Source organism: Protopterus annectens, chromosome 5.part1 (assembly GCF_019279795.1).
Source record: "Protopterus annectens isolate FY-2018-M chromosome 5.part1, PAN1.0, whole genome shotgun sequence".
NCBI lineage: Eukaryota > Metazoa > Chordata > Ceratodontiformes > Protopteridae > Protopterus > Protopterus annectens.
In genome coordinates, this window is record NC_056736.1 from 322,160,475 (window position 1) to 322,186,391 (window position 25,917).

At 38.3% G+C, this 25,917-nt stretch overlaps 1 protein-coding gene across 1 annotated transcript in view; it reads left to right on the forward strand.

The window, feature by feature from the left end:
- The window catches only part of GPR180 (G protein-coupled receptor 180), a 552,808-nt gene that overhangs the window by 5,894 nt on the left and 520,997 nt on the right, over nt 1–25,917 (forward strand). The window contains exon 2 of the mRNA XM_044073002.1: nt 18,862–19,017. Within this exon, the coding sequence (XP_043928937.1) occupies nt 18,862–19,017 (156 nt within the window). The remainder of the gene's footprint in view (nt 1–18,861; nt 19,018–25,917) is intronic.

Sequence of the window (25,917 nt, forward strand, 5' to 3'; positions counted from 1 at the left end):
CAAATGTTTTTATGCGAGTAATATTTTGTTCAGCATGTGTGGTTGTTCAAAGACTATTTTTTTTTGTGTGACTGTCGAGGCTTATTTCTGTCAAATATGCTAACAAAGTAAGTAAGCCTTGCTGTTGGCTTAACATTGTTTCTGTTATGGCGTGAGTTCTTGGTTAAAGACCGTATCTGAACTATTAAGCGGGAAAATCGGGTAGGAGATAGAAGAATGTATGACTCTGCAGATGCCAGTAAGCGTCAAGATGTTCCGGAATTTGAGACTGTACAGGCGTCTTGGATTGTTCGGAAGAATATTCTCCTGATATATTTCCTCTTTGTGGTTCTCTGTGAGTATTATGGCTCTCATCTAACTGTAAGAAGCGGAACCTTTGCTTGTGATACTGTTGCTGAGATGCTGATGTGCTCCACTTCAAGAGGTGTCCTAAAGTGAATGTTTATTGTTCTGGACTTCATTCTAGAGACATTTAAGAAACAGCGATATAGTTTAATATATATTTAATGTATTACTAGTTAATGTATGCCTTATTGCATGATGTATTGGTCGGGTTTACATGAACTATTTAGGTTATATATAGATTCTAGTTAGATAAGTTAATTTTTTTTTTTCTCTTTTATTTATGGCTATTCTCATTATTCGGGGTATGATCTCGTGGGGGTGGTATATATGGGTTCTAACATAGCTGGGTCTTGGAAACATAGAGTGCTGTATATATGTACATATTGTTGGAGTTTTAGTTTGTTACTTAATTTTTATTTAATCCTTTGTTATAACAAGAAATATTATGCTAACATTTTATTAGCTTTACAGTCGTACGATATATTATCTCCTTCCATTAACATTGAGGGGTGGGTAGGCACTGGGGTGGTATGGAAGGATTCTTATTGCTGTCGTATTTTGTTTCTTTCCTTGTCCTTTTTCTATGCTTATTATCGTCATTTTATGATTATAGATAAACGACAGTATGGAAAATATAGGAGAAGATTAAAAATAAAAGTCAGTTATGTATTTACTGAATAAAAGTGAGCGCTTTTGGTGTTTACACAGTCTCCGTATTTACTCTCTTAGGTTTTTCCTTTCTTTTACAATAATTATATACTAGTCCCAACTAAGTTTATTGTATTATGACTTTATATATAGATTAGGTGGAATGTTAGAGGGTTGCAAAATAGATCTAAAAGGGCGCTTATTTGTCACCTGATTCTCAAATCATATGCGAATATATGTTTCCTTCAAGAAACACACCTGTATGATAGCGATTGGGCAGGAGTGAGAGAGAAGAAATGGGTGAAACTTATTATTTCTTCAGGTAATAGTTCTAATGCTAGAGGTGTAGCGATAATTATCAAAAAATCTTTTCAGGGTACCATACTTAATATAAGATCTGATGTAAATGGCAGATGGTGTTTTTTCACATCTCAATTTCCTAATATTAATAAACCTATTATATTTTTTAATTTATATGGCCCATGTTCCCAGCAATATATCTTTATTACAGAAATTCATAATATTTTGGCAACCTTTAAAGATCATTATATTATAGTTGGGGGTGATTGGAATGCTGTGATTGACCCTATTGTTGATCGTTCTAATAAAACTTCCTATTATTGGTACAATACTCAATCCTCATCTGCCTTGGAAGATTTGATGTTTGACCTTAGTCTTACTGACCCTGTTTCTTTAAAAGACCAAATAACGAAAGAGGAGCTATACACTTATTATTCAAAATGCTCCAAATCTTGGTCAAGATTAGACTTCTTCTTAATCTCGGAATTTTTCACTCACTTTGATATTGCTCTATTCTTGGATCCGAGATACGTATCTGACCACTCTAAGATTTCGATAAACATTAATCCTATTCATAAAAAAAATTTCCCCTCTAAACATAATAATTGGACACTTAATAATAATTTACTCCGTAATAAAGACATTATCCAGGAAATTACTGAAATACTATCTAATCTTACCCTTAGTCTGGATAGTTCTGATATACCTTTGGATATACAATGGGCAGCTTGTAAAGCGTATATGAGAGGTATTTTAATTAATAAAGCCTCTTTTCTTAAAAGGAAATATAAGGACAAAGAAACTGAACTTACAAATAAACTACTTGTACTAGAAAAACAACAAAAAATAATGGTAGATCCCAAGAGAGATGATTTAATAAATGACTTACAATCCCAATTACTTCAATTACATAAACAGAACCTAACCATTTTTGAACAAAGGATGATTGCTACCTACTCTGGGCACAAACTCCATCTAAATTTCTTGCAAAATTAATTAGAAACAATCAAGAACCTCCTAAGATATCTCGGTTGCACTTTGATAATAAGATTTATAACTCTGATCAAGAAATAATACAACTTTTTTCTAACCTTTTTTCTGACATATATTCTAACGGAAATACAAATAGTTCTACGCATACAAATATGATTGAGTTTTTTAACTCTATTAAATTCCCCTCCATAAGTAAAAATCAAGGAGAATTGCTCTCAGCCCCTATAAGTCTACAAGAAATTCAAGACGTTATCTCGAATCTCAAGGTTGGAAAATCACCTGGCCCTGATGGGTTTACAGCCAAATTCTTTAAAACTTATAAATTATTGGTTTCTTCTATATTATTAAAAGTATATAATTATGTAATAAAACATGGTATCTCAGACTTATATTGGAATACTTTGAGAACAATTTTAATCTTAAAAAATCAAAAGGACAAATCAGATCCGCACAATTATCGTCCCATTTCTTTAATTAACATTGACATAAAGATTTTAGCCTCTTTTTTAGCTAATAGACTTAGAAAAATTCTTCCTTCTATAATATCCATGGAACAATCAGGCTTTATGTCAGGTAAACATACTTGGGATAATACCTTAACTCTAGATTCATTAATGCATATACTGAAGAAAGACAAAAATCCAATTTATGCCTTGATAATAGATGCGAAGGCTTTTGATAGGGTTAACTGGATGTTTCTTTTTCTTTCCTTATCATATTTCAACATTCCCTCTTCTTTCATAGACATGATTAAAGTTTTATATAATAACTCCTCGACTTGCCTATGGATAAACAAAATTTTATCAAAACCAATTCGAATAACTAATGGTACTAGACAGGGTTGTCCGCTATCTCCTTTTCTTTTTAATATATTCATTGAACCCTTATTTCTTTATATAAAATCAAATACATTCCATATGATTCCTAGAGTAATAAAGACTAATGTTTCTTTGTCAGCTTTTGCTGATGATTTAATCATTTACTTTCAACTTCCTAACACTGATCTTCATAAGATTGTATCTTCCATTGAGGTCTTTTCTAAAGTTTCAGATTATCAAGTTAATTTTCAGAAATCTCACATTTTTCCTATAAATCCTCAGGGACACAATTCAAAGTATTTTCATTTGTCTTCTTTTAAAATTACTTTTGATATCAAATATTTAGGGATTTTCTTTAGTCATAATCTTTCATCTACATTTCAAAATAATCTTCTTAAATCCTGGTCCAAAATAACTCTGGATATTCTTAGATGGCAGAAACTGAATTTATCGTTTTTGTCTAAAGCTGCTATAATTAAAATGAATATTCTGCCTAAAATTCTCTTTCAATTCAATGCTGTAGATCAGGTAATACCTAAATCTTTTTTGTCTAAAATATGTAGGGATTTAGCTAAATTTATCTGGTATCCAAAATCTGTGAGAATTGCATATGATAAACTAATTATTCCTAAATCGGGGGGTGGAGTGGGACTTCCAAATTTTCAGTTATATTACTTCATTATTGCGGCAAGTAGGTTATTATGTATTTCTAAATTTAAATTAGGAGACTACAATTCTTATCCTCTCTGGTCTAAAATATGGTTTCAACATGTTACAAGCCTGAATTTAAATCCGGAATCCCTCCCTTTTCTCTTAAATGATTCCTTAAAAAATCTCAAACTTTCAAATAATTTAAAACATAAGATTATTATTTTTCAAAATTTAATGAAACTTATAAATTTAGATAAAACCTTTCCCTTACTTCAACCCTTACATCTAAATCCTAATATTACAATTAATAATCTTCCTGTTAATCTTTCTAAATTCCGGAAATTAAAAACTTGGTGGTCTGGGATATACTCAAACATAATAAGGAATCATTATCTAACCTATGTGTGATTTTGAAGATAAATAAAACTTATATATTGTTAATTAGACAATTGAGAGATATTATTAAACTTAGATTTATACATCTTTTGGATAATGGACAAAATATACCCTTATTAGAATCTGTTTTGCATAATCTTACTCTACCCAAGAATATGATTTCTAATTCATATAAACTTATATCGTCTATGATAAATAATAGTCCATGTCTTTTTTCAAACTATTGGAATAATTATCATCCTCTTCTTTCACATAATCAGAAACTCTTGTCCATAAAGAACACTGTCAATTTTTCCCCCTTTAAGAATCTTTTTTACACACAATTAATGATTAACAATAATACATATTTTACTCCAGCTAGATTAGCAAAAATTGACCCCAATAAATCTTCTTCTTGCCCTTGCTGCTCAGCACCCTATGCTGATCTATTTCATATTTTTTGGTCTTGTTACCATACTCACAAACTATGGACTTCGTTAAAGGTCCGTCTTCAAAAAATGGGATACCACAAATCGACCCTTTGTTGGGAGTTAGCCATCCTTCACATACCTATGTGTACTCTTTCTTTATTTGATACCCATGTTTTGGTTTTATATGTTCTCTCATGAAATTGTACATCTCTAGAAATTGGTTGGACCGTACTAAGCTTTGTTGGAATAACTTTAAAACATTGGTATTTACTTACATGGCTGCTCACAAATTCATTAATAAGAGTCCTAAGAAGAGGGCCCTGTTTCTAAAAATTTGCTCCAAAGTCAATACACTTCTCCTTATTTCTAGTTGAGTTAATTCAGTGGTTTGTAATTTAATTCAAATATCTAGTACTATTTAATTCCTGCTATATTATATTTTTCTTTGTTACGACAGCTTGTGGGGAAGATTGTTGAAAATTTGTGATTTCTATTAGTATACTGTGTATTTTATTTATCTTGTTATTTTTCTTGTTATAATTTAATTGGTTCGGTTTTTATTGTATTAAAATAAAAATACCAATAAAAATTTTTTTTTGAAAAAAAAAAAAAAACTTATTTTCTTGAAGTTTTGTAAGTTAATCTTCTATGTTCCTGCAGAGTATGTTGTGGGTTACGTTATTGAAGCTCAGTACATAACATACAGTTCTGTATAAATCATATCAGTTTTCACAAATGACACAGAATTATTTACAAAATTCCATATAGCTGGGCTGGCAGTGTCACACTGATAGTTTTGCTGTTTAGCACCTCTGTAGGATACAAAAGTAAAATACATTTAACTACATCCCTGTAGGACTCCTTGATACATCCACAGATGTGCAGTGTACCTTATTGGTGGTCAGGTGACTACTTGGCTGTGAGTGAACCTTTTGGCATGGCATTGGTCTTTGCTGTAATGGGGAAGAAATATGTATTTCAGACAGACTCATTAGCTGCTGCCTCATTAGCATGCTTGCTGCAATAGAAACTTTGAAATTGTGAAATATGAGTCCTCATCCGCTATCTTCCTTGGAAGATTGCAAAGGAGCAACAAACCTAGTAGGTTAAAAGGTTACAGTGACTGTTCTGGAAAGGTAAGTGCATTGTTGATTTCACCTTCTACTATGTATCTAAGTCTGCCTGAGGATTTTCATGAAAGCACACACTTATACAAAATGTTTTAAAGCAGCATCCGTGGTGCCAGTGTGAGGGGGTATGTTATACTGATTGTCTGCACTGCCATGGCAGGGCAACTGGAATGTTCCATGGGATAGTATACAGACCTGAAGTGTGCATATTATTCATGTGTGTTAATATAGTCCATGCATACCTGTAGACCAAGTGCAGAGGTCTTCTGAGTTTACCGATATAAGACATGTACAGGTTTTTAAGTGGTATAGCCATTGCTGGACTATTTATGTTTGTGGCTAGGTTGGGGTAGTGTTATGTAGATATTAGCTAAAGCAGCACACATATAGGCACCACATACATATGTTTGCACACCTCTGCAAGGCACATTCTGCAGAAGAAGCCACTATATTTCTGGTTTGACAAATCATGTCTAGTATTAAAGGATTATTTTTGGCTTTGGGAGGGTAAGCTTTGATGTATGCAGTTAATGACATCTTGTTGTAGGTCTCCCCATCTCTACAGTTGTCGAATGATCAGCCATGACAAATCTAATTGGCTTTTTCACGAGCGTGCCTGACAAGATGTCATTAGTGACACTAATACTGCTAGTGGCTATAACAAGATACTTGATCAGGTGAGCTGTTGGGCCCACAATTAACTGAGATAGAAGAGTTTCTGGTTATCTTCATTGATTTTATTTTGAGGTCTGGACAGTTCCACAATCCATGGTAGTCCTAGATATTGATGCAGAGCTAAATTGACAGCTAAAAATATCTGTTGGTGATACCACATTGGGTGTGTCTTAAGATGGATAAGTGTCCACTGTAGTAGGTAAAAATCTAGTGTAAAACAACTTGCTTTTAATGCAACAGTGAATTAAGTACAGAAAAACTTTCTTTATTGAAATATCACCACTCAGAGTTGTTTTTCATGCCTGCCTTAGAGTAAAAAAAAAAATCACACCCCAAGTCGATTAATAAACAATTACCCACATTAAAAATACACCAATCAAAGCAAAGCAAAATACTGCATAATTAATTGCATCAAGCTGCTCCAACAACATTCATTATTTAACCCCCACCTGTTAAGTGCCAGATTTAAAAAAAAAATAATCGTCTCTTTCTTTAAAAAAGCATTGACTGATGTTGAACAAACTCCAGCTTGTACAGAAATGTGTTTCCAGTGTTGTGGCTTATAATGCAGTTGTTTCTCCCTCAGGAGAATGACTGATTAATATTCTTGGTAACAGGACTAGTTTCTCCATTATTCCTAACATCACATAAATGTTCTTGTAATCTCACAATAATTTTCTACCTGTTTGGCTAAGATGTACCAAATAACAATTACATTTTAAAGTTTAAATAATCCCTTGAGTAAAACAAGTAAAATATTGATTAACATGTATTTTTATTACCATTTATTATAATTTCATTGTGGAACGATATATGAACACACAAAACACCTTCCAAAATGGGGTAATGAAGCTGGAATACAAAACTCTCAAACCTGAGTTCTACAGAACCCTTCAGTGCTAAATTTTCATGTCTCACACAAAACTCGAAATTCCATGTGTCTTTTTTTCCCCAGTTTGGATTACTGTTTTCCCATTAATTTCAATGAGATACAGTCAATGTAAGGTTATGAAGGTTTGTATTAATTGACTTTATCATGGATGGCTTTCTGTTCTAGTTGCAAGGTTAAGTTTTGGCGTTTTCGAGTAGTGTCAAGTATTTATGTAATATTATTATAGTAGAGTAGTGCAGAGATACATCAGTATGTTAGTGACAGACAGACACACACACACACTTTGCAGTGTATATCAGATTTTTAGATTTAGGTCCATTTTACTGATACTGTAGTTTTCTTATCGGCTAATTAGTTTTCTTATCAGCTAATTGTGATCTAGTTTTTACTATGGGCCAGAATTTGAATGACACTGGGCAACATTATGGAAGGCTTCTACTAGAAAGATAAGCTGCCCCAGTACTACGGGCCATGACATTTCCTCCCCGCAGAAGGAAGAAATGATGCTAGGGATCCAACATGAGATTGTGACAATGTTTTCAGTGTTACACAAATGACTTTTTTGAGGGATTGCAACTTTTGATGTCCTTGTAATCAGCCTTCTCTAGAAAATATGGTACCAATCTGTTGGTGATACCACATTGGCTGTGTCTTAAGATGGACAAGTGTCCACTGTAGAAGGTCATCCTCTCGAGATGTATACATGCATTTGTGAAATGTTACAGATTTGAGGGTCTGTTTACTATGCACTGGTGCTTTTTCACATAATCTCTAATATCTGTTCTTGATTGCATGGGCACAGGTCTCCCCATAGGCTTTTCTGGAGTAATTAATGTACTTGGTGTGTCACTATTTGCATGATACTGTTCCTAGTCTGTAAACAGATTTACGCTTTTATACTGAGTAGCACTTCTCACTACTAGGAACCAAACAAAAAGGGTGTGTGTCCGTGCAACATAAATCAAAACTGATAACTCAGAAAGGTTCATGTAGTCACCATGTAGTCCTAAAACAAAGGCAGCCAAATAAAACTCTGAGAAATCTTTAATGCCAAAAGATTCAACGCTTTCACCCCAAACACGTAGGACTTCATCAGAATAATCCCTGCTGTAAAAACATCTCCTTAAATATAATTCATTAACCAATCCAAACAAAAAAAATTAAACAACTGAAGTAAAATAAAACTCTTGTTTTGCAATAGTTTCCACAAATGCAAGTGTCCTAATTTTCAAATATGTATCTAAAATGAAGCCCTATGATAACATAATGAATGTCACAGGAAGGTGGAGGGTATTCTTTAAAAAATATTTTGAAAGAATATCTCAGTTTAAAAAATATTGTTTAAAAATATATTTTAACAATATTAAGAAAATATTAAAAGGTGAAATAGCAGATACATCATTAAACAGTATGTAGAGGAAAAATTACAACTTCTCACTACTATTCTTCTTGTAAAACTCTCCTTTTTGGACAGGTTCGGTTTCACTTAACAAAGGTACTGTTGTCTTTTGAGTACTTTTTCTCAGCCGATACCGGGGGGTTTCTCTCTGAACCAGGTACTCGGTGTTAAAGCACAGATTTTATGCATAAGAAACGGCATCACAGGATGGGATCAGCTGTTTAATGAGCAAGTATCATCAGAGTATAACAATAGCTTGTACTTTTGGAATGCTGATTTTTTTTTTCCCCCTTTTTGCTATTGCATCCTTGAGTAGTAGGTGATACAGAGAATCCAACAGGATTGCAAGGTTAGGCAATAACATGTTGCAATTCCATATTTCCAAGTACACTTTTGTCTTTGTTGTCCTAACTACTAGGCTAGCTGTCCTTTTGGGCCATTTTAAGCCCAGCCAGTTTCACTTTTAGTGCTTGAATTAAACCTATCCTTCGTTACGTTAGACAGGCGTTACCCACCTCATGGTCAACAATTATATATTACCCCTTAAAACAACTGAGATCATGCCATAGTTAATGAGGAGACCCGTATGTGCGATAAAGCATATAGGAGCTGCCTCTGTCCATTAGTAAACAGTGGAGGTAGTCCTTGGATAATTTTTCTATTACCCATCCATAGATCCAAATTACATGTGAATGTGGGCAGGGATGAGCTTTGTTTTACATGGATGGGGAGTCTCTTCCAGAGCAGCGGTATCTTCTGTGAGATATACCTGCCCTTCCAAACTGTTCTGTTAATGTTGCAAAAAGAAGTTTAGATCCCTAGACGAAGTATTTCTGATACCATATGATATGCTGATGTGCAGTAGTTCCATTAGTATTGGATCAATGGATGCCTTGTATGCAAGGCACAGGTCACCTCTTAGCAGTCTGTAGGATGCAGAGTGTAATGACATGGATTTGAGTCAGCCCATGTAGAACATATTGTTTAGGCCTCTGTGAGTATTCTAGTTGTTGCTTGTGTCTGGACAAATACATGCCAAAGTGGGAATTATATTCGATGACTGGCCTGATGAGGGCTAAGTAAAGGGGGGAAATGTCATCCCTAGATCTAGATACAATCCCTTTGTTTATAAGCTATGCTTGCAACAATGGACACATGATCATCAACAGTTAGGTCATAATCCTCATAATTTCCTAAATCACGAACAACTGGGTCAACTCATAGGTGTTGTATTGTGAGTGTGGTTGTTCCCTGGGGTAAATAACTTCCTAACGGACATGATAATGTATTTTTATGCATTTAGTTTCAACCCATGATTTTGTCACCTCTTATTTATTTGGGACAAAACTTTCCTGTAGGAAGGTTGTCATTTGGGTCTCTTATGCAAGACTTTGTGAGGTGTGGAAAGCACTGAAGTGAGAGTAACAAGCTCTTCATCAAAAAGGAAAGAAAAAAATGTTTATTTCAATTCTACTTAAATATTTTAAGTTGCACTTATAGTGACCCATGTGATGATACTTTTTTTTGCATCTGTTAACTTTTTTTGGGTAAAACATGGAAAAAAAATGTTTGCATTTTTTTACTTTGTTCTAGGACGTTAGTCTTGTAGGATTATTTGCAGTTGTAGGAAGATTGTCTCTATACATTATACTGCACTTCAATCTCCATGAGTAAAATTACTTGTAAAAGCTAGCTGTTTATATTTTTAATCCTGTCTGGAATCGTAGTTTTGTAGTTTCATTTGCATTTGTGAGAGAAGTGTGAACTATTGCCAGATTTGAGTCTCATTTAATCACTTATTGCTGCATTTTTTCTATAGTGTTAGTGGTAAATTTTGTATTTTGCTCCATGATTTGGTGCTTCAGTGCGCATCTGGGTGCTTGTATTCCAGTTTTTCTGCTAGAATCTTGTATTCTACTTAACTGTTTAAAGATGCAGTCCAGTGCCTTTCTGTTCCCCTGTTCTTTGTGTCTGGATCCACTCTCTGCTGAGACATTTAAGCTTGTGTTTCTGAAATTATAACCTACCTGGGGTCATTGACCTGAAGCTGCTCAGTCATAGGACTAGTGTTCCAGTATTGGCTTTAGTTGGTTAACTTTTTGCAGATAGAATTTTCCCTTACCCTTTCACCTTTTCCTGTTGTGGTTTTAAAAGGTTGTGTGTAAGCTGTTTTAAGTACTCTTCCCACCCATTGTTTTTCATACATCAGTAATACTGAGTGCCAACCCAGCAGTATTGCTCTTGAGTAAACCTCCTTTACTACATATTTATCCTACTCATTTTCTCAGAGCTCTCATCTGTTTAGCATACTTGCCAAACTCTCTTAGTGGGTCCTGAAGTAATCCTACTCCATCCTTGGCAGATAAAAGATTTATTTTTATTATGTTGCACTTCAGCTAACTGTTTTAGAGTGCTACTGCTTTATTTTTTCTTTATGTGTTCATATTGCACTTTAAATAATTTTAAAGGTCCCTAATACTTGAAATTGCCTTCTCAACGTAGTTTATTTTGTGATAGCATTAAACTCTTAAGCAATCTTTTGTGTTTTTAAATTAATAGAACTGGGATAGACCATCTAGTGGCAGAAGGTGGTGGTCTGGTTTATCTGAATTGGGAAACACATAAGAAAGCTGTAAGTATAATCCTTTCATTGGCCAGAGGACTTGGAAGCCAGTTTTCGGTATACACTTGGAGTATTTGCATGGTGCTGCCTATGGTGCAATAGTGGTTTGTAGTGCCCTGTATAGACAACGACACCTAGAAACCAAATTGTCCCTGTAAAACCACCTGTGAAACCATATCAATAACTATGTGAGTGCTTAGCAACTACTTTGTGCATTGAGTAGTATAGAGCAGCTAGTTTGCGTGTTGAGGAGCACTGCCTCTTGAGTTTAATATTATAAAGCCTAGTCTAGTTTCTAGCCCCAAAAGCACCCTTAGTCAGCCTACTATAAACCCCTATTGCACCGCACCCACGTAGCTTACCCAGTAAAGAACCTGACATCATGGATATACACTTTCCCAATTTCTTTGCAGCCAGTTTGGTGGATTTGGTTATATTAAGACAATGTAACAATCCATCTAATGTTCACTGATAACCATTTAATCCTCAAAGAAACAAATACAATATGTGACAGATGTATATAGACAATGTCTCTGGAGGCAAACCTCTTGCATTCAAATGCTCATAATAATGACCAGGTTGTCAAACAAACACGCTACACCCATCACACACAGTACACACTCCACATGTAGACCTTCTTATGCTAAGACATTTAAATGCAATCTTCCCAAACCCCAAAGACCTCTCCAAGACATTCCACCTTCAGAAATTATCCTCAGCAAATCCAAAAGCACCGAACTGAAACAACACCTAACACTGCGCATACAGCCACAGCCAGTGGTGTAACACCTAACACTGCTCATACAGCCAGTGGAGCCTCAACTACCAAACCCATAAGTCAAGCCAATGCACTACCCAGGACTCTAGTTGTAGGGGGGCTCCATTGTATAACATACTGTTGTCCTACTCACCAGACTGAACAAGTAAAAAATAATGGTCCGTTGCTTATCATGGGCCAGGATTTGCCAGGTTACGGATGCACTTAACTCATCGCACCACAGGTACCAGTATGATTCCGTCATAGTCCATGTAGGTTTAAATGACTTGAGACTTGCTGTCTCAGACTATGTGAAGAACACTATGTAGTTCTCAGACTGTCTCACAGGCTGGTATGTGCCTAACATTGAGCAGCATTCTAACTTCACCAAGGGTGATGCCACAATATGAACAGAACATGACTGACTTTAATAATTAGATTAGTTATTGGTGATATTCCAGAGTGATACTTGTTCATGTGGGAAGACGTGATTAACAAACCACATTACTTTGCAAAGGATGGCCTGTACTTGTCCCCTTTTACCTTGGCAAAACATTCATTCCCATATAGCCTTTTTAGGCACAGTGAAATTGATAAACCTTCCAACATAATGAAATCTACCCAAGGAAATCTGGAGAATGCAGACATCTGTACATTTATTGATACATGGTTTAAAGCCACAGAGAGTACCCCTGCAGTACAAGGCTTCAGTGCCTTCCAGACATCAGACCAGCAACTGCACAGACAGGGTCTATAGCTGGAGGTGTGTCAGTCTATATCAATATTAAATGTACCTCTAGGTTGGTTAAACAGGATGCACTGTAGTTCCTCCACATCTAGGTTACCATAGACAAAGTCCCATATCGTATCCTAGCAAGCCATAGGTCACAGTTTGTGTCCCATGAAACCCATAGCCCATACTTGGTCCTATTGGAGATATTACCATACTCATGGGAACTGTAATTATCCCTTTATGAACTGGGAATCTACTTGACCCCAAATTTGCAGGCACAGAAATTCCTAGACTTTTCAAACACAAACACCCTGGACCAGTTAGTGCATACACCTACTAAAGGTACAAGCATATTGTAAGTTGTACTCAGAAATATGGGAAAATGCTGTACCCCTCTCTCCCCCAGTGTTTTGTCCTCTCTAGTAAGATAAGGACAAAAACAAGGTTTTCTTCAAAATAAGAATCAGTCCTGTAACTCCAGTAAACCCTGTAACAGTTAGAAACTACTCCAAGGAAAACTACCTTTTGTGAAGTGATGACCTGCCAAAATTTCAAGCCCCTCCAAACCCAGATAACACAGCAGGCTGTGCAAAATCATTCACAGAAGCTGTGCACAACCATGTCATTGACTGCATAGAAGCAGTTGTGCCTACAAGAAGTAAGCCTAAATGAACCCAAAAAAACAAACCACCCTGGTGGAATCTGAAATTAAACAGGTTGTACAACAAAAGAAAAAAGGCCTAGATAAAATTAGGAAGTGTAGTACCAAAAAAGATAAACTCTTGTCATCAACTCTCTTATCAAACTGAATAGACAACTAAGAGGACTAATTATATCTAATAAAGCAATTTTTGAGGAAAGGATAGCATTCCAAGCCAAAGACAACCATAAGGCTATGTGCAAAACTCTAAAGGCAGCACACAGCAGTATTGGAACGGAGATGTTGCCAATCTGGCTGAAAAATTGAGCTGCAACTTTATCTCACTCTCACTTACAGCAACCCCCTGAAATACCATCTAACATGATCCCTACAACTATCATTTGGGTTCAGGACTTAAATGGGCTCTCTAAAACCAAAAATGCAGCTTCAGTTGGCTCTGATAATATCCTAGAATGTCTTCTAAATAGCCTAAAATATGACCTATCAGGGCCACTAGTATCAATATTCAACCATAACCTCCATTCAGGCTTCATGCCACACAAATGAGAGACTGCAGTGGTCATCTGTATGCACAAAGATGGACCATCAGTGGATCCCAGGAACTACAGACCCATTAGTGTGACTAATCTTGTTTGCAAAACCATTGGAACAGTTTTCATGGAAATGAGTAACATTGAGCTAGGAAACCTTCAGAGACTGGACCCAACCCAGTTTGGTTTCATCAAATGCAGATCATGCTTACTGAACCTGCTGGACTTTTTTGAGAAGGTCACCAAGGTAATGGATGAGGGCAAAACCGTCTGTGCCTCCTATCTTGACCTAGCCGAGCAATTAATACAACACTCTACTCGATCATTGTAAACAAACACACGGAATTAGACATAAACCTCTATGTAACCCACTAATTACCCAGCTGGTTCACAGGACTCAGGAAGTTAGGATTGTTGAGACCACATCCACAAAAGTGGATGGTCACCAGTGGTGTCCCTCAGGGCTCTGTTCTGGATCCTGTCCTTGTTGGTATCTATTTTTCAGAAATCAGTACCAATGTCAAAGGCCTCTGGTTTACCAAGTTTACAGATGACTGCAAGCTAGGAGCAATCCTAGACCCCCCCCCCCCGCTCCCTAAGATACTAACATCTTATAAGAAGGTCTAACACAGACAAATGACTAATGGCAAAACCACAGTGTAATACATTAAACCGAGACCTGTCTGCCTGAGATGGTGGTAGCTCTTGTGGCTGTAAAAGATCCCACAGCACCTAAATAGGTAGATGTTCCCCATGTCCTAGTCAAATTTCCTAGTACTATAAGTGCCACCTTGGGTCTCACCTGAAAAAAGTCTAGCGGGGCTAACCTAGTCAACAAAAGATGAGTAAAATAAATAAATAAAATAAATGCATAATTGTACCTTTTGGGGAAACTGACCACCCAAGGAAACTATCTCATTGATAAAGCACCCCTAAAAGTAGACAAAGAAGTCATGGATTTGGAGACTGATGTAGCTTGTAGCCTGGCTTTTAACCAACATGTGTCTAAGGTTGTAATGAAATCATTCTTTGTCACTGAACTTAAGTCAGCATAACATATAGGTACAGGGAAGTCATCATGCCACTGTACTCGGCCATCATCAGATCTATCATTTGAGTATAACTTCCGTTTCTGCATGTACCTTACCAGGCCATGCAATAACTGAAATGTTCACAGAGATTCCTATCAAAAAGAATGTAGCTTGTATACTCGGTATCCTTTGCATGTAGCCTCAAAGCCATGTTTGTGTTTTCTGCAGACTGATGCAAGGTAATTTATGTCTGGCATACAAGGCATCCTTGCATATCACAAAACAAACAGCAACAGAACTACTAAGCCTGTAGAATTAAACTTTTCCTGCAGTCTACATAAGACTTGCTGGAGGGCCAAGTTAGAATCTCCATTCTCTGGAATAGGCTTCCCATCCATGTGAAGTAGAGTCCTTCCATAACCCGATTTAAGCACAACCTGGACCAGAGGATAGGAAATTGGGACTTCACGTCTGGTCTGACATCTATGTTTCTGATGAACAGAGTCATTAAATCATGTTCTGATTAACATACACCTCTTAAAATAACCTCTAAGGCACAATATGTCATGGGATACATTTGGGTTCCATGGCTAGGCGTATAAAGGCCCCAGTGGTCATTAACGTAGTATACACCAATAAACCTGTGATTCAATGAGTGATCCTAGGTTGCAGTCATCTGCAAACTTAGTCAGCCACAGCCTTTTGTCATTAGCTTTTACTTCAGAGAGAAGTAGATGCCAAACTGGAGAGGTCTCAGCACTGAAACCCGGGGGACTTCATTAGTGGCTAGTCTCTTTGAGGAGGTGGCTTCTCTTGCATTGATTTCTGCTTCCTATCTGTGTGCCACTTTGCAGTGCAGTGGGTGACATAGGGGTTTACTATGTCTGAATGAGGGATTGTGTCAGAAACTTTGGCCAGATTGAGGTACATGTTGTGTACCATTTTACATTTATCTATTGCTTTGGTGACCTTTTTCAAAAGGGTGTACCAGGTTGAATAAGCACGACTTGCCCTTAATTAAGCTAAACTGAGTCAGGTCTGGTGTTTGATGTCCTCATCCCTTTTTTCACAGTTTTATATGGAGTTGGGATGTTGCATCAACATTAGTCAGTGTGACTAAATCACCTAGAGCCAATGCTTACACTGCCAGGGGGATAGTACCGATAGTTCAGTAACATTAATAGGAGATAGAGCCTTCACAATTGCTTTGACTTCAGTCTATGCGTGCCATATACCAGTTATATGTACTGTACATTGTCAGTATTGTGTCTCTGTCTAATAAATGCTTATTTCTTTTAAGATGCAAATCATTCTCTCTTTTCATCACTTTTGTACAAGTTATTCAGTTGTTCCTTTGGTGTGGTTCCATTAAAAAGGATATCATCCAGGTGAAAGGCAACATGTGACACACACTGTAAAAATTTTCATTTTCAGAAGAGTAGCAGGTGCTAGTGACACTCCAGAATGTAAACTGCTACATGTAAAGATTCCTTTATCAGTATTTTTTGTTAATCCAAAACTGTTTTGGTAAGCATAGCTTATAATTGATTTAGAATGTATATATCCCCTGACAGCAATGCTGCCTCTGTCTGTTGAGGTACACGGTGCTGTAAGATGCTACTTGTTTAACAGTTAATTTGTATCACCATACCGTCTGATAGTTCTGTCAAGTATCATTATGAATACCCCCAGCAGGAACCCAAACAGTATATTTCAGAGAAGTAATTACTTTATTTTCTAGCAGTCTATTTAATTTTTTCTTCTTTATTAGTATACATAGCATAAGGAACTGATCTGGGTCTGAAGAAAAATCTAAGGTTTTAACTGAAAGGAAAGGAATACTTAGTTACTCCTTCCATTTTTTTTGTCATCCAAATAAAGTTCTATTCTCATTTTAATAGTCACATTTTCTATAACATCAGCATTAGAATAAGTTGTGCTTCATTTTCTCCAAGTTTAAATTAATTTTGTTCAGCTAACATTTTCCAAGCAAACTTGGGCCAACACCTTTAATTTATTGAAGGTACCATTTTATTTTATCCCTTGTTAACAACTTCCACATTTAGCAGTTTCTGCTCTTAATAGGCTTCCCATACAAGATTTCAGTAAAAAAAAAAAAAAAAAAGATTTGATTGCAGAACTGGCTTATTTCTCTGAGTTGTTTAATGTATAATGCTTGTGCTATGTTTTGTATCAACTTAAAAATGTACAGGCTTGCCCCTATTTTTATTGATAAAAGGAATGGGATAACTTTTTGCAGACTCTTTAACTTTGCACTTTTTGTAAAGAAAATGGATATTGAAGAATTTGAGAATTTTTTATTAAACTTTTTATTTTTTAGTTTTGCAGACAGTGCTATGTGCTGAACCTTACCACAGTCATGACAGTTTTCTTAATTAAATTAACACTGAAAATATGTGGGCTGTTTATCAACGCATTCTAAAGTACTTAGCTTTGTTGTATTCTGTTACTCTCTGAAGGATACCCTTTTATTCTTTTGCTAGGTGCTAGTAAATATCCAGAGTGGTAAATATTTACATTTTTATTTGCTAATTTGATGTCCATTTCTTTTCTGATACCAACTTCGTTTGTATGCATTCATCATTTATCCCACACATATCCTTGTCTTTCACCATTTGTTCTAATTTCTGTCTATAATTATTTGATGTTCATAGTTCATAGTTTAGTACTAAGCTAACTGCCCTTGCGAGCCATTTTAAGCCTAGCCAATTACCCCTTGTGAGACTCAAACCCTGCACCTTGCGTTTGTAAGGCAAACACCTTAACCATTAAGCCACCCTCCCAACCCATATGGTTTTGGGATTTTGATACTTCAGTCCCAAATTCAGACACTGATGCAGTAAGCTTTGTAGTACAGAGACTCACATTTGTATATTTCTTGTATCTCACTAGGTACGCAATGATTTCAGCATAAGCTTACAAGCTGTTCATATTTCTTTTCACACAGATTTTTTTTCAGGAGTATTTTTCATTAACCTATAGTTTTCAGTTTCAAAGATATAAAGCATGTTCCATAAAAAGTACAGCATTCCTAAATGATTTAACAGTTTTAATAAATTTTCAAGTTCTAATATAACAGCAACAGTAGAGTGCTTAGTTCAGTAACTGAGAAACTTGTGGAGGCATAGTCTAGATCATATTGATTAGGACGGCTCAGTCATCTTGATTGTAAACTAAATGCAAGTCTTCCACTAAGGTCTTGAAACTTCAAGCTAGAGACAACCATGGAATACTCGAGGATACTACAGAAACCTAATTTTATTTTATTAGTATTATTAAATTTTTTATTTATTTATTTTTTTACTTTTCATAATTCTATTTTGCAGTTGTGTTTATTGAACTTTAGTTACTTTCATATGGTTTTGGCTTTCCCCCAACAGTATGTAGTTTTATATTTTATGCCCGTTTGAGGTATTTCTGGGCCAGTTTATTTTCTTTTGCTGATATTGGTATTGGTGGGTTATCCCATATAATGTTCATATTATGAGACAGAACTAGGTCTTAATAATTAATAACTACCGAATATAAGCTAATACAGTTGGGGAGGTACTGAGTTATTCATTTATATTAATAGATTTTCAAGAAGTAATTTATTGCAGTAATTATAAACTTCTGTTATGCTTTCTTCTTGAAGCAGTCTCTCTTGGTCAGAGACGGTATGTTTTCTCTTAACCTGTGGTTTGCACTTTGGCCAAGACACACTTGAGGTAAGACTTTGACACTACCTTATCCACAAGCATGGTTAACAGTCTATTCTTGGCAGTCCTAGTAATGTTAAGTGCTGTAGGCAGCTTGAAGAGTATTTGTTGTTATAGTGGATACTTTCATAGCTTGTTTTTCAATACTAGGTAAGAACGCTTTAATATCCTGCCAGATCGACAATGTGACATTGGCTGTCAGAGAAGCAGGAGCATTGTATTTGTTCCTAGAACAGGAATGGTCAGCTGTACAAGAAAGCCAAGATGTTAGCTGTTCTGAGAAGCTTTCAAAAGCTCACATAAGAAGTAAGTTTGTTACGAGTCTGAAATATTTGTGTCCTTTACTGTAAGAAATATTGCAGTATCAGGTGTACATAATAAAAGATTTGACATTTTCCTGTGAAATTTACTTGGTTAAAAGTCAAGTGAGAATATACTGCAGCTGCATGTTTCTTTCAAATAATGTATTCACTTTTGCAGTGTCATGGAAGTGATATCTAAAATGGGATATTATCCATCGTCTTATTTACTGGTAGTTCAAGGTGACACTTTTTCTCTTTTGATTGTATGAATGCGTACAGATATGCTGAAGTAACCAAGAAAGCGTAATAAGTTGAGAAACCAAATCTTAAATGATTTTTTTATTAATTACTTTTGATAAATGTAATGTCCCATTTTGTTCACTGCTTAACCACATAATGTACCTAGGCATATAGCCAACTCACTGTGTTCATAGGTAGGTACTAGGCTATCTGCCCGAAGGCGTTTATAAGCCTAGCCAGAATGTGTTGGCTTTCGCTGCCCCCTTAGATTAGTTCCTTGTGCCTCTGTCCAGCAGCTCCACTGACGTGATCCCCGGGGTAAACTTTGTTTCCCATCCACTCGTCAAGGTTTCTCTTGAAGAATGTTAGCGAGGAGCTCTGCCTAATGTAGATTGGAATCTTGTTCCAAAGCATGGGAAGTCTCTGGGTCAGGAATCTATCCCTCCAGCACATCCTATTTATTGTTGTGGTGAGGTTTAGATCCCTAGAGCATGTGGCTCGAGGGGATAAGGTTTTCTTTAGGTGGAGCATGTCCATTAATTCTGGGTTGGATATGGCCTTGTATGTCAGGCAGAGATCACCTCTGAGTAGGCGGTATGCAACTGAGTACAGCTGGAGTTTCTTCAGTCGAGCTGCATAGGGCATCTGTTTGAGGCCAGTGATCCTCTTGGTGAGGTACTTCTGTGGTCTTTCTAGCTGTTGCAGGTGTCTTGTAAGGTACATCCCAAATGGGGCATTGTACTCTATGATGGGTCTGATGAGTAGATGGGCACAATGACCTCTTTTGATCTGGATGCAAACCCTTTTGTGATTAGGTGGACCACATAGAAGGATTTTCTAACCACTTTGTAACCACTTTGGCAATGTGATTATCAAAGGAGAGATTACTATATACTTGGGCCCCTAGATCCCTTATGTTTTCCGTATTTAGGGAGCTATCACCTATGTGGTAGTTTATGTGTACTGTGCACTTTTTGGCATTTAGCTTGAGGCCATGATTTTGACACCAGGTATCAGTCTCAGTGAGACCTTTTTGGAGGATGTCTGTGTCAGCCGGAGAGTCAATTATAGCCCCTAGTTTGCAGTCGTCTGCGAACCATAGTCCTCCTGTGCTTGCCTGTACCTCTGAGAAGTATATGCCGAACAAAGAGGGATCCTAGGACTGAGGCTTGGGGAACACCACTTGTAACCGGTTTAGAGTCAGACCTTGCTCCCACAACTCTCACCATGTGGATTCTGTCTGTGAGCCAGTTGGCAACCCATCTTGTAACATAGGGGTTTATGTTCAGGTCTATAATACCAGAATGGGGAATGGTGTCGAAGGCCTTTGCGAGGTCTAGGTATGCTGTGTGTACCACTTTTCCCTCGTCTGTAGCCTTGGTAACTGTCTCGAAGTAGTCCATCAGGTTTAGGAGGCGTGATCTGCCCTTAACAAAGCCGAACTGGGTAGGGTCCAGTGTTTGGAGGTTTCCAATGTCTCTGTTAATGAGTTCCATGATAATGTGGCCCATAGCCTTGCAGACAAAGCTAGTCAGGCTTGTAGGGCGATAGTTCCCGGGGTCTGTTGTGGCTCCACCTTTGTGGAGCAGAATAACCGTTGCTGTGCACCACTCTATGGGTACGTAGCCTGTGGAGAGGCTGAGTTTGAACAGTGTGTGTAGGTGAGGGGTTAGTTCGTCTTTGAGCTTGTGTAGGATGCAGCCTGGGACACCGGCCGGTCCCATTGATGCTGTGTTTTTGGCTTTGGAGAGGGCTGTTTTAAACTGAGTGTCTGTGATTTCAGGGGCTCTACATTCTTCTGGTATGGTTATGGGCCCTTTTGGGGGTGAAGTTTGCACTGAACCTGTCTGCCAGGATGTTGGCAATAAAGGTTGGTTTGTTGTATTTTGTGCCATTCTGCATTAACTCTGAGCAGATCTGAGCATTGCCACTTAGATTCTTGACATAGCTAAAGAATAACTTGTGGTTATCTTTGGAGTCCTTGACAATTTTTCTTTCGAAGCTCGCCTTGGACAAAACATGTGTCCTGCAAATATAAGATCATACTGTCCAAAGAGTAAACTGTTCAGACAGAAGTGTGCAGGTGGAAGGCACCAGTTAATGCAATATCAGCTGCATCAGAAAGTATAAGTGATTGCTGTTTCATTACAGATGAAAATTGACTGTAATTTATTTTTCTTTGTTAATAAATCATTTTCAAATACAAACTATTGAATTTTCAGCCCTGCAGTGGAGTATTCTGCATTGCAAGTCATCTGATTTTTATGTTTGCAATTCCAGATATTCTCATACAATATTCTTTTAAAAGCCATGCTAAATGTAAGTGAGAAACATAAGTAGGCATCTAATGTTGTAAATCTGTAATTCATTAGATAGGGCCTCTGTTCTGTCCTCAGAACTGATTACGGCTGTTTCCCAGCTTGCGCAAGCCAAAAACTCTCAGCTAAGAACCTACCCACAATGCCCCTGTCCTAGTTACTCCAGATCTCATTTGCCACATTCCTAGTCAGATGTGTTAGCCATCTCTCTCAAAGCTAAGTAGTAAATTGTTAATTTTATGACAGTTGTTTTTCAAAATTACTACATTTTTAGTCAAGTTAGCCTTTTCTTACTGTCGCCTATTTCCTACCCTTTTCCTTGGTAATTTAATTTACCTTTTTTGGTACTGTCCCTCTCTCCTGTCTTTTACAGGCCTTTCCTTTTTTACTAGTGGTATTCTTTAAAATAACATCACTGGCATTTTCTCCCTTATTTTTTCTATAGGATAGCATTGTTACCTTACCATGTCAGATGAAGCTAAGTTGGGATTTAAACAGTATGACAAGTGTGGACGTAAGATGTCAAACTCAGATATGTCTGTTGTGTCTACTGTTTGGGCGTGGATCATATTAAAGCTGTCTGTGACATTTGTGCTACTTTTTAGTAATCTGACACTAGCATAACGTAAGAATAAACTTTTTATTTTAAAGGTTTATTCAAGACACCTTTCTCGGAGGCCTCACCCCCTCCTAAGACCAAAAAACATAAGGAAAAACTGAGTCACTCTGTTCCTGTATCTCCGTCAGTTACGGAACCAAGTCGGCTCCATGCTTAACCAGTGCCCTCGACGCAGACCTCTCCAGCACCAGGCTCTGTGTCCTCTCCCTCGGTGCCGACAATGATATTCACTCCTATTTCGGTTCCAACCACGGCACTACTGACTTCAGTACCGTCCTTGGTTCCCACATCGGCTCCAATGACTGTACATGCTTCGGCACCATCCCCGACCACGGTGCCGACAGCTTCTTCAGCTCCATGGGCTTCGATGACTGTACATGTCTCGACACCATCCCCGGCCACTGTGCCAACAGTTCTTCAGCTCCATCTGCTCCAAAACTTGAATACCTGCCAAGGACAAGATATTCTCCAACTTAGACCCTGTTTTGGGCCAGAGGTTTAGCCCTTTTCTAGAAAGACCTGATTCCCCTTCAGCAGCCTCCTTTAGATCCACTAGGAGTTTTTCTGAACTAGTCCTAGTGCGAGTTGTGGACCAGCTTCTGTCAGCAAAAGGAGTGCCCATTCCAGCTAGACCTCCCATCCCTCCTGGCTCAGAATCTTTTACCACATCTTCCCCTGTTTATCCTCCTCCAGGATCCACTCTGATCTCTGTACCAATGTCCTCTTCAGTACGTACTGTCTCGGCTCTGACAGCAGTGTTTCCCCTGTCGGCACAGACCACCCTTGCTGCTTCAGCTATGATGGAGCCGATGCTTTCTCGGAGCGGTGCTTTGACCATCCATCTATGTCCATGCTTCCGATGACTTCCAGTTCTCTTGGAACCCCTCAACTGGAGGTGGGCTGTTCGGGGTGGCGTGTTTCCCCAGTTCTGAGGTTGCCCCTCTCATTTCCAGGCTCCCATCCCTCCTCGAGTGTGCCTACTGTACAGGTGATGGAAAGGGTCTTTCATTCCGAAGGCTCACAGTCAGCACCAGTGACATCAGTATCAGAAACCTGCCCTAGCATGCACCTCTCCCGGAATCCCTCGACTGGAGGTGGGCTGTTCGGGGCGGCGTGTTTCCTCGGCTCCGAGGTTGCCCCTCCTGGTTCTGGGCTCCCATCCCTCCTCGAGTGGGCCTGCTGTACAGGTGATGGAAAGGGTCCTATATTCCAAAGTCTCACAGTCAGCACCAATGACATCAGTATCAGAAACCTGCCCTAGCATGCACCTCTCCCAACCCACTATGTTGGGTCCCCAGGCATGGGAGTCACAAGAACCCCCCTTTGAAGGGAATCCTTTCTCCGGAGTCCCCCTCAGAAGATCCCACTCGAGAGCCACCCCAGAAAACAAACAGTGCAAGAGGAAGCACCTTGATTCCCTGGAGAAATCTATCACAGTAGACCATGATTGTGATGAGGCGGAAGGGTCCCCACGTTCTCCCCCAGACGACGTTTCATTCGGAGACATTCTCGAAATCCTCAAACAGCTGGAGGAATGGAAGTCCTCTAACCCTTCTTCTGAGGAATCGGTGCTCCTGCAGGCCTTCCGTGCCCGGCCATCTACTTCCTGGGTGATCCCACCAGTAGATGACCTTGTTAAACTAATTGCGCAGTGTGCCTGGAAGGCCCCGGATAATGAAGAACCTGTTCCCAGGAGGCCAGACAAAATTTTATCCACATCTGAAGACCAGCCCCACTGGTCCAAGCAGTTGACATTTGATTCTATGGTCGAGATGGCAGCCACCAAGAGGGAACTGGCAGAAGATAGTTCCACTGTCCATCCTCCTAAACAGGGAGTCCCGGACCATGGACAGACTAGTAAGCGGACCTATGCTTCATCGACCTTCGCCATTCGGTTGCTGAAATCTGGCACACTTTTACTTGCCTCCAAAAAGACCTAATTTCCAAAACGTATTCTTCTTTGGTGGGGGTACTGCCTGATGAGGTGCGTGACACTGTCACCTTGCAGCTAGCTACCCTTCACTCCATCTCAAACTCCTTGATGCGTTTGATATCTCATTCGAACCTGCACCGTCTCGGGCTCACAGCTTGGTTTTTCCACTTCCAATGATTGCCAGGCTGCCTGACATCTCAGCTCCTGTTCGTGAAATTCTTCTGGCCTCACACAAACCTTCCACTAGAAAGGTTTCTTCTAGTAAATGGACTAGGTTTTCTATTTGGGCCAAAGACCAGAACTTAGACCCTTTCTGTATGTCTTTTCAAAAGATCCTACAATACCGGACTGCTCTTTTACATGCAGGAGCCTCAGCTTCAACGATCACTGTACATTTAGCAGCTATCGCCAATTTCCATAATGGTCTTATAATTCTTCAATTATGTCACAACGCCTATGCAAGACCTTTTTGAAGGGAGTATCACATGTTAAACCTCCGGTCATGCCTCCCTTAGAACCCTGGGACTTGACTCTGGTGCTTCAGTCTTTCACAGGTTCTCCCTTCAAGCCCTTTGATTCATGTGATTTGAAATTTTAGTCATGGAAAAACCATACTTCTAGTAGCACTCACCTCATTGAGAAGAGTATCTGAGCTGCAGGCCTTGAGTGTCAAGAGTCCTGACTTGATCTTCCACACGGATAGGGTGTCCCTTTGCACTGACCCTTCTTTCTTGCTCAAGGTAATTTCTGGGTTTTCCATTAACCAATCTGTTGACCTGCTGGTTTTCTTCCCAAGGCATTCTAATAGAGGGGAGTACCTTTTGCACACCCTTGATGTGCACTGGCAGCTTCGTTGTTATTTGGGCAGGACTAAATCTTTCAGGAAAACAGATCAATTGTTTGTGGCCTTTGCAGGACCCAGATTGAGTAAACCTGTTTCCAAAGTGACTTTATCCTCTTGGCTTAGAAACGTCATTACCTTTATCTACCAACAGAATAAGCTATCCTTACCTTCCAGAATAAAGGCTCATTCTACCAGATCTATGGCTATTTCTGTAGCTTTTCATTCCACAGCTTGTATGGATGATATATGTGGAGCAGCCATTTGGGCAAGACCTCATACCTTTATATCTCATTACAAATTGGATTTGGCCTCCAGGGGACGAGCATCTTTTGGTTCTATGGTGCTCAGTAATATTCTTCCTTAGGACCACCCAGGACTTAGGACTGAGTCCCCAACTACTTATCTGTAATGAATAAACAAAGATTTACAATGAATAAACAAAGATTTACAACATCAGGTAAAGAAGTTATGTCTTACCATAACGTTCCATCTGTGTTGTAGATCTTTGTTCATTCATTACTTCCACCCTCCTTCCCCCTGCCTGGACTCCTGGTGAACTTTAGGAAGTTCTGGTTAGAGCATTTGCCCAGACAGAGACTCCTACTAGTTTTTTTCTGTTACTACATCTTTTTTTTTTTATCTAGGGCTGGCAAACTTGATCTGGAGTAACTAGGAGAGGGGCATTGCGGGTAGGTTCTTAGCTGAGAGTTTTTGACTTGCGCAAGCTGGGAAACGGCAGTATCGGTTCCGAGGATGGAACCGAGGTCCTATCTGAAATGAATGAACAAAGATCTACAACACAGATGGAACGTTATGGGAATACATAACTTTTCTTTTTTAAATGCCACTGTATTATCTCAGGATAATTCAACTGCCGTCATGACAGGTTGCTCAACTGGTGATGACAGTGTCTGCCACCTTAGAAGATGCCCTTGACTCGGTGAGCTTTT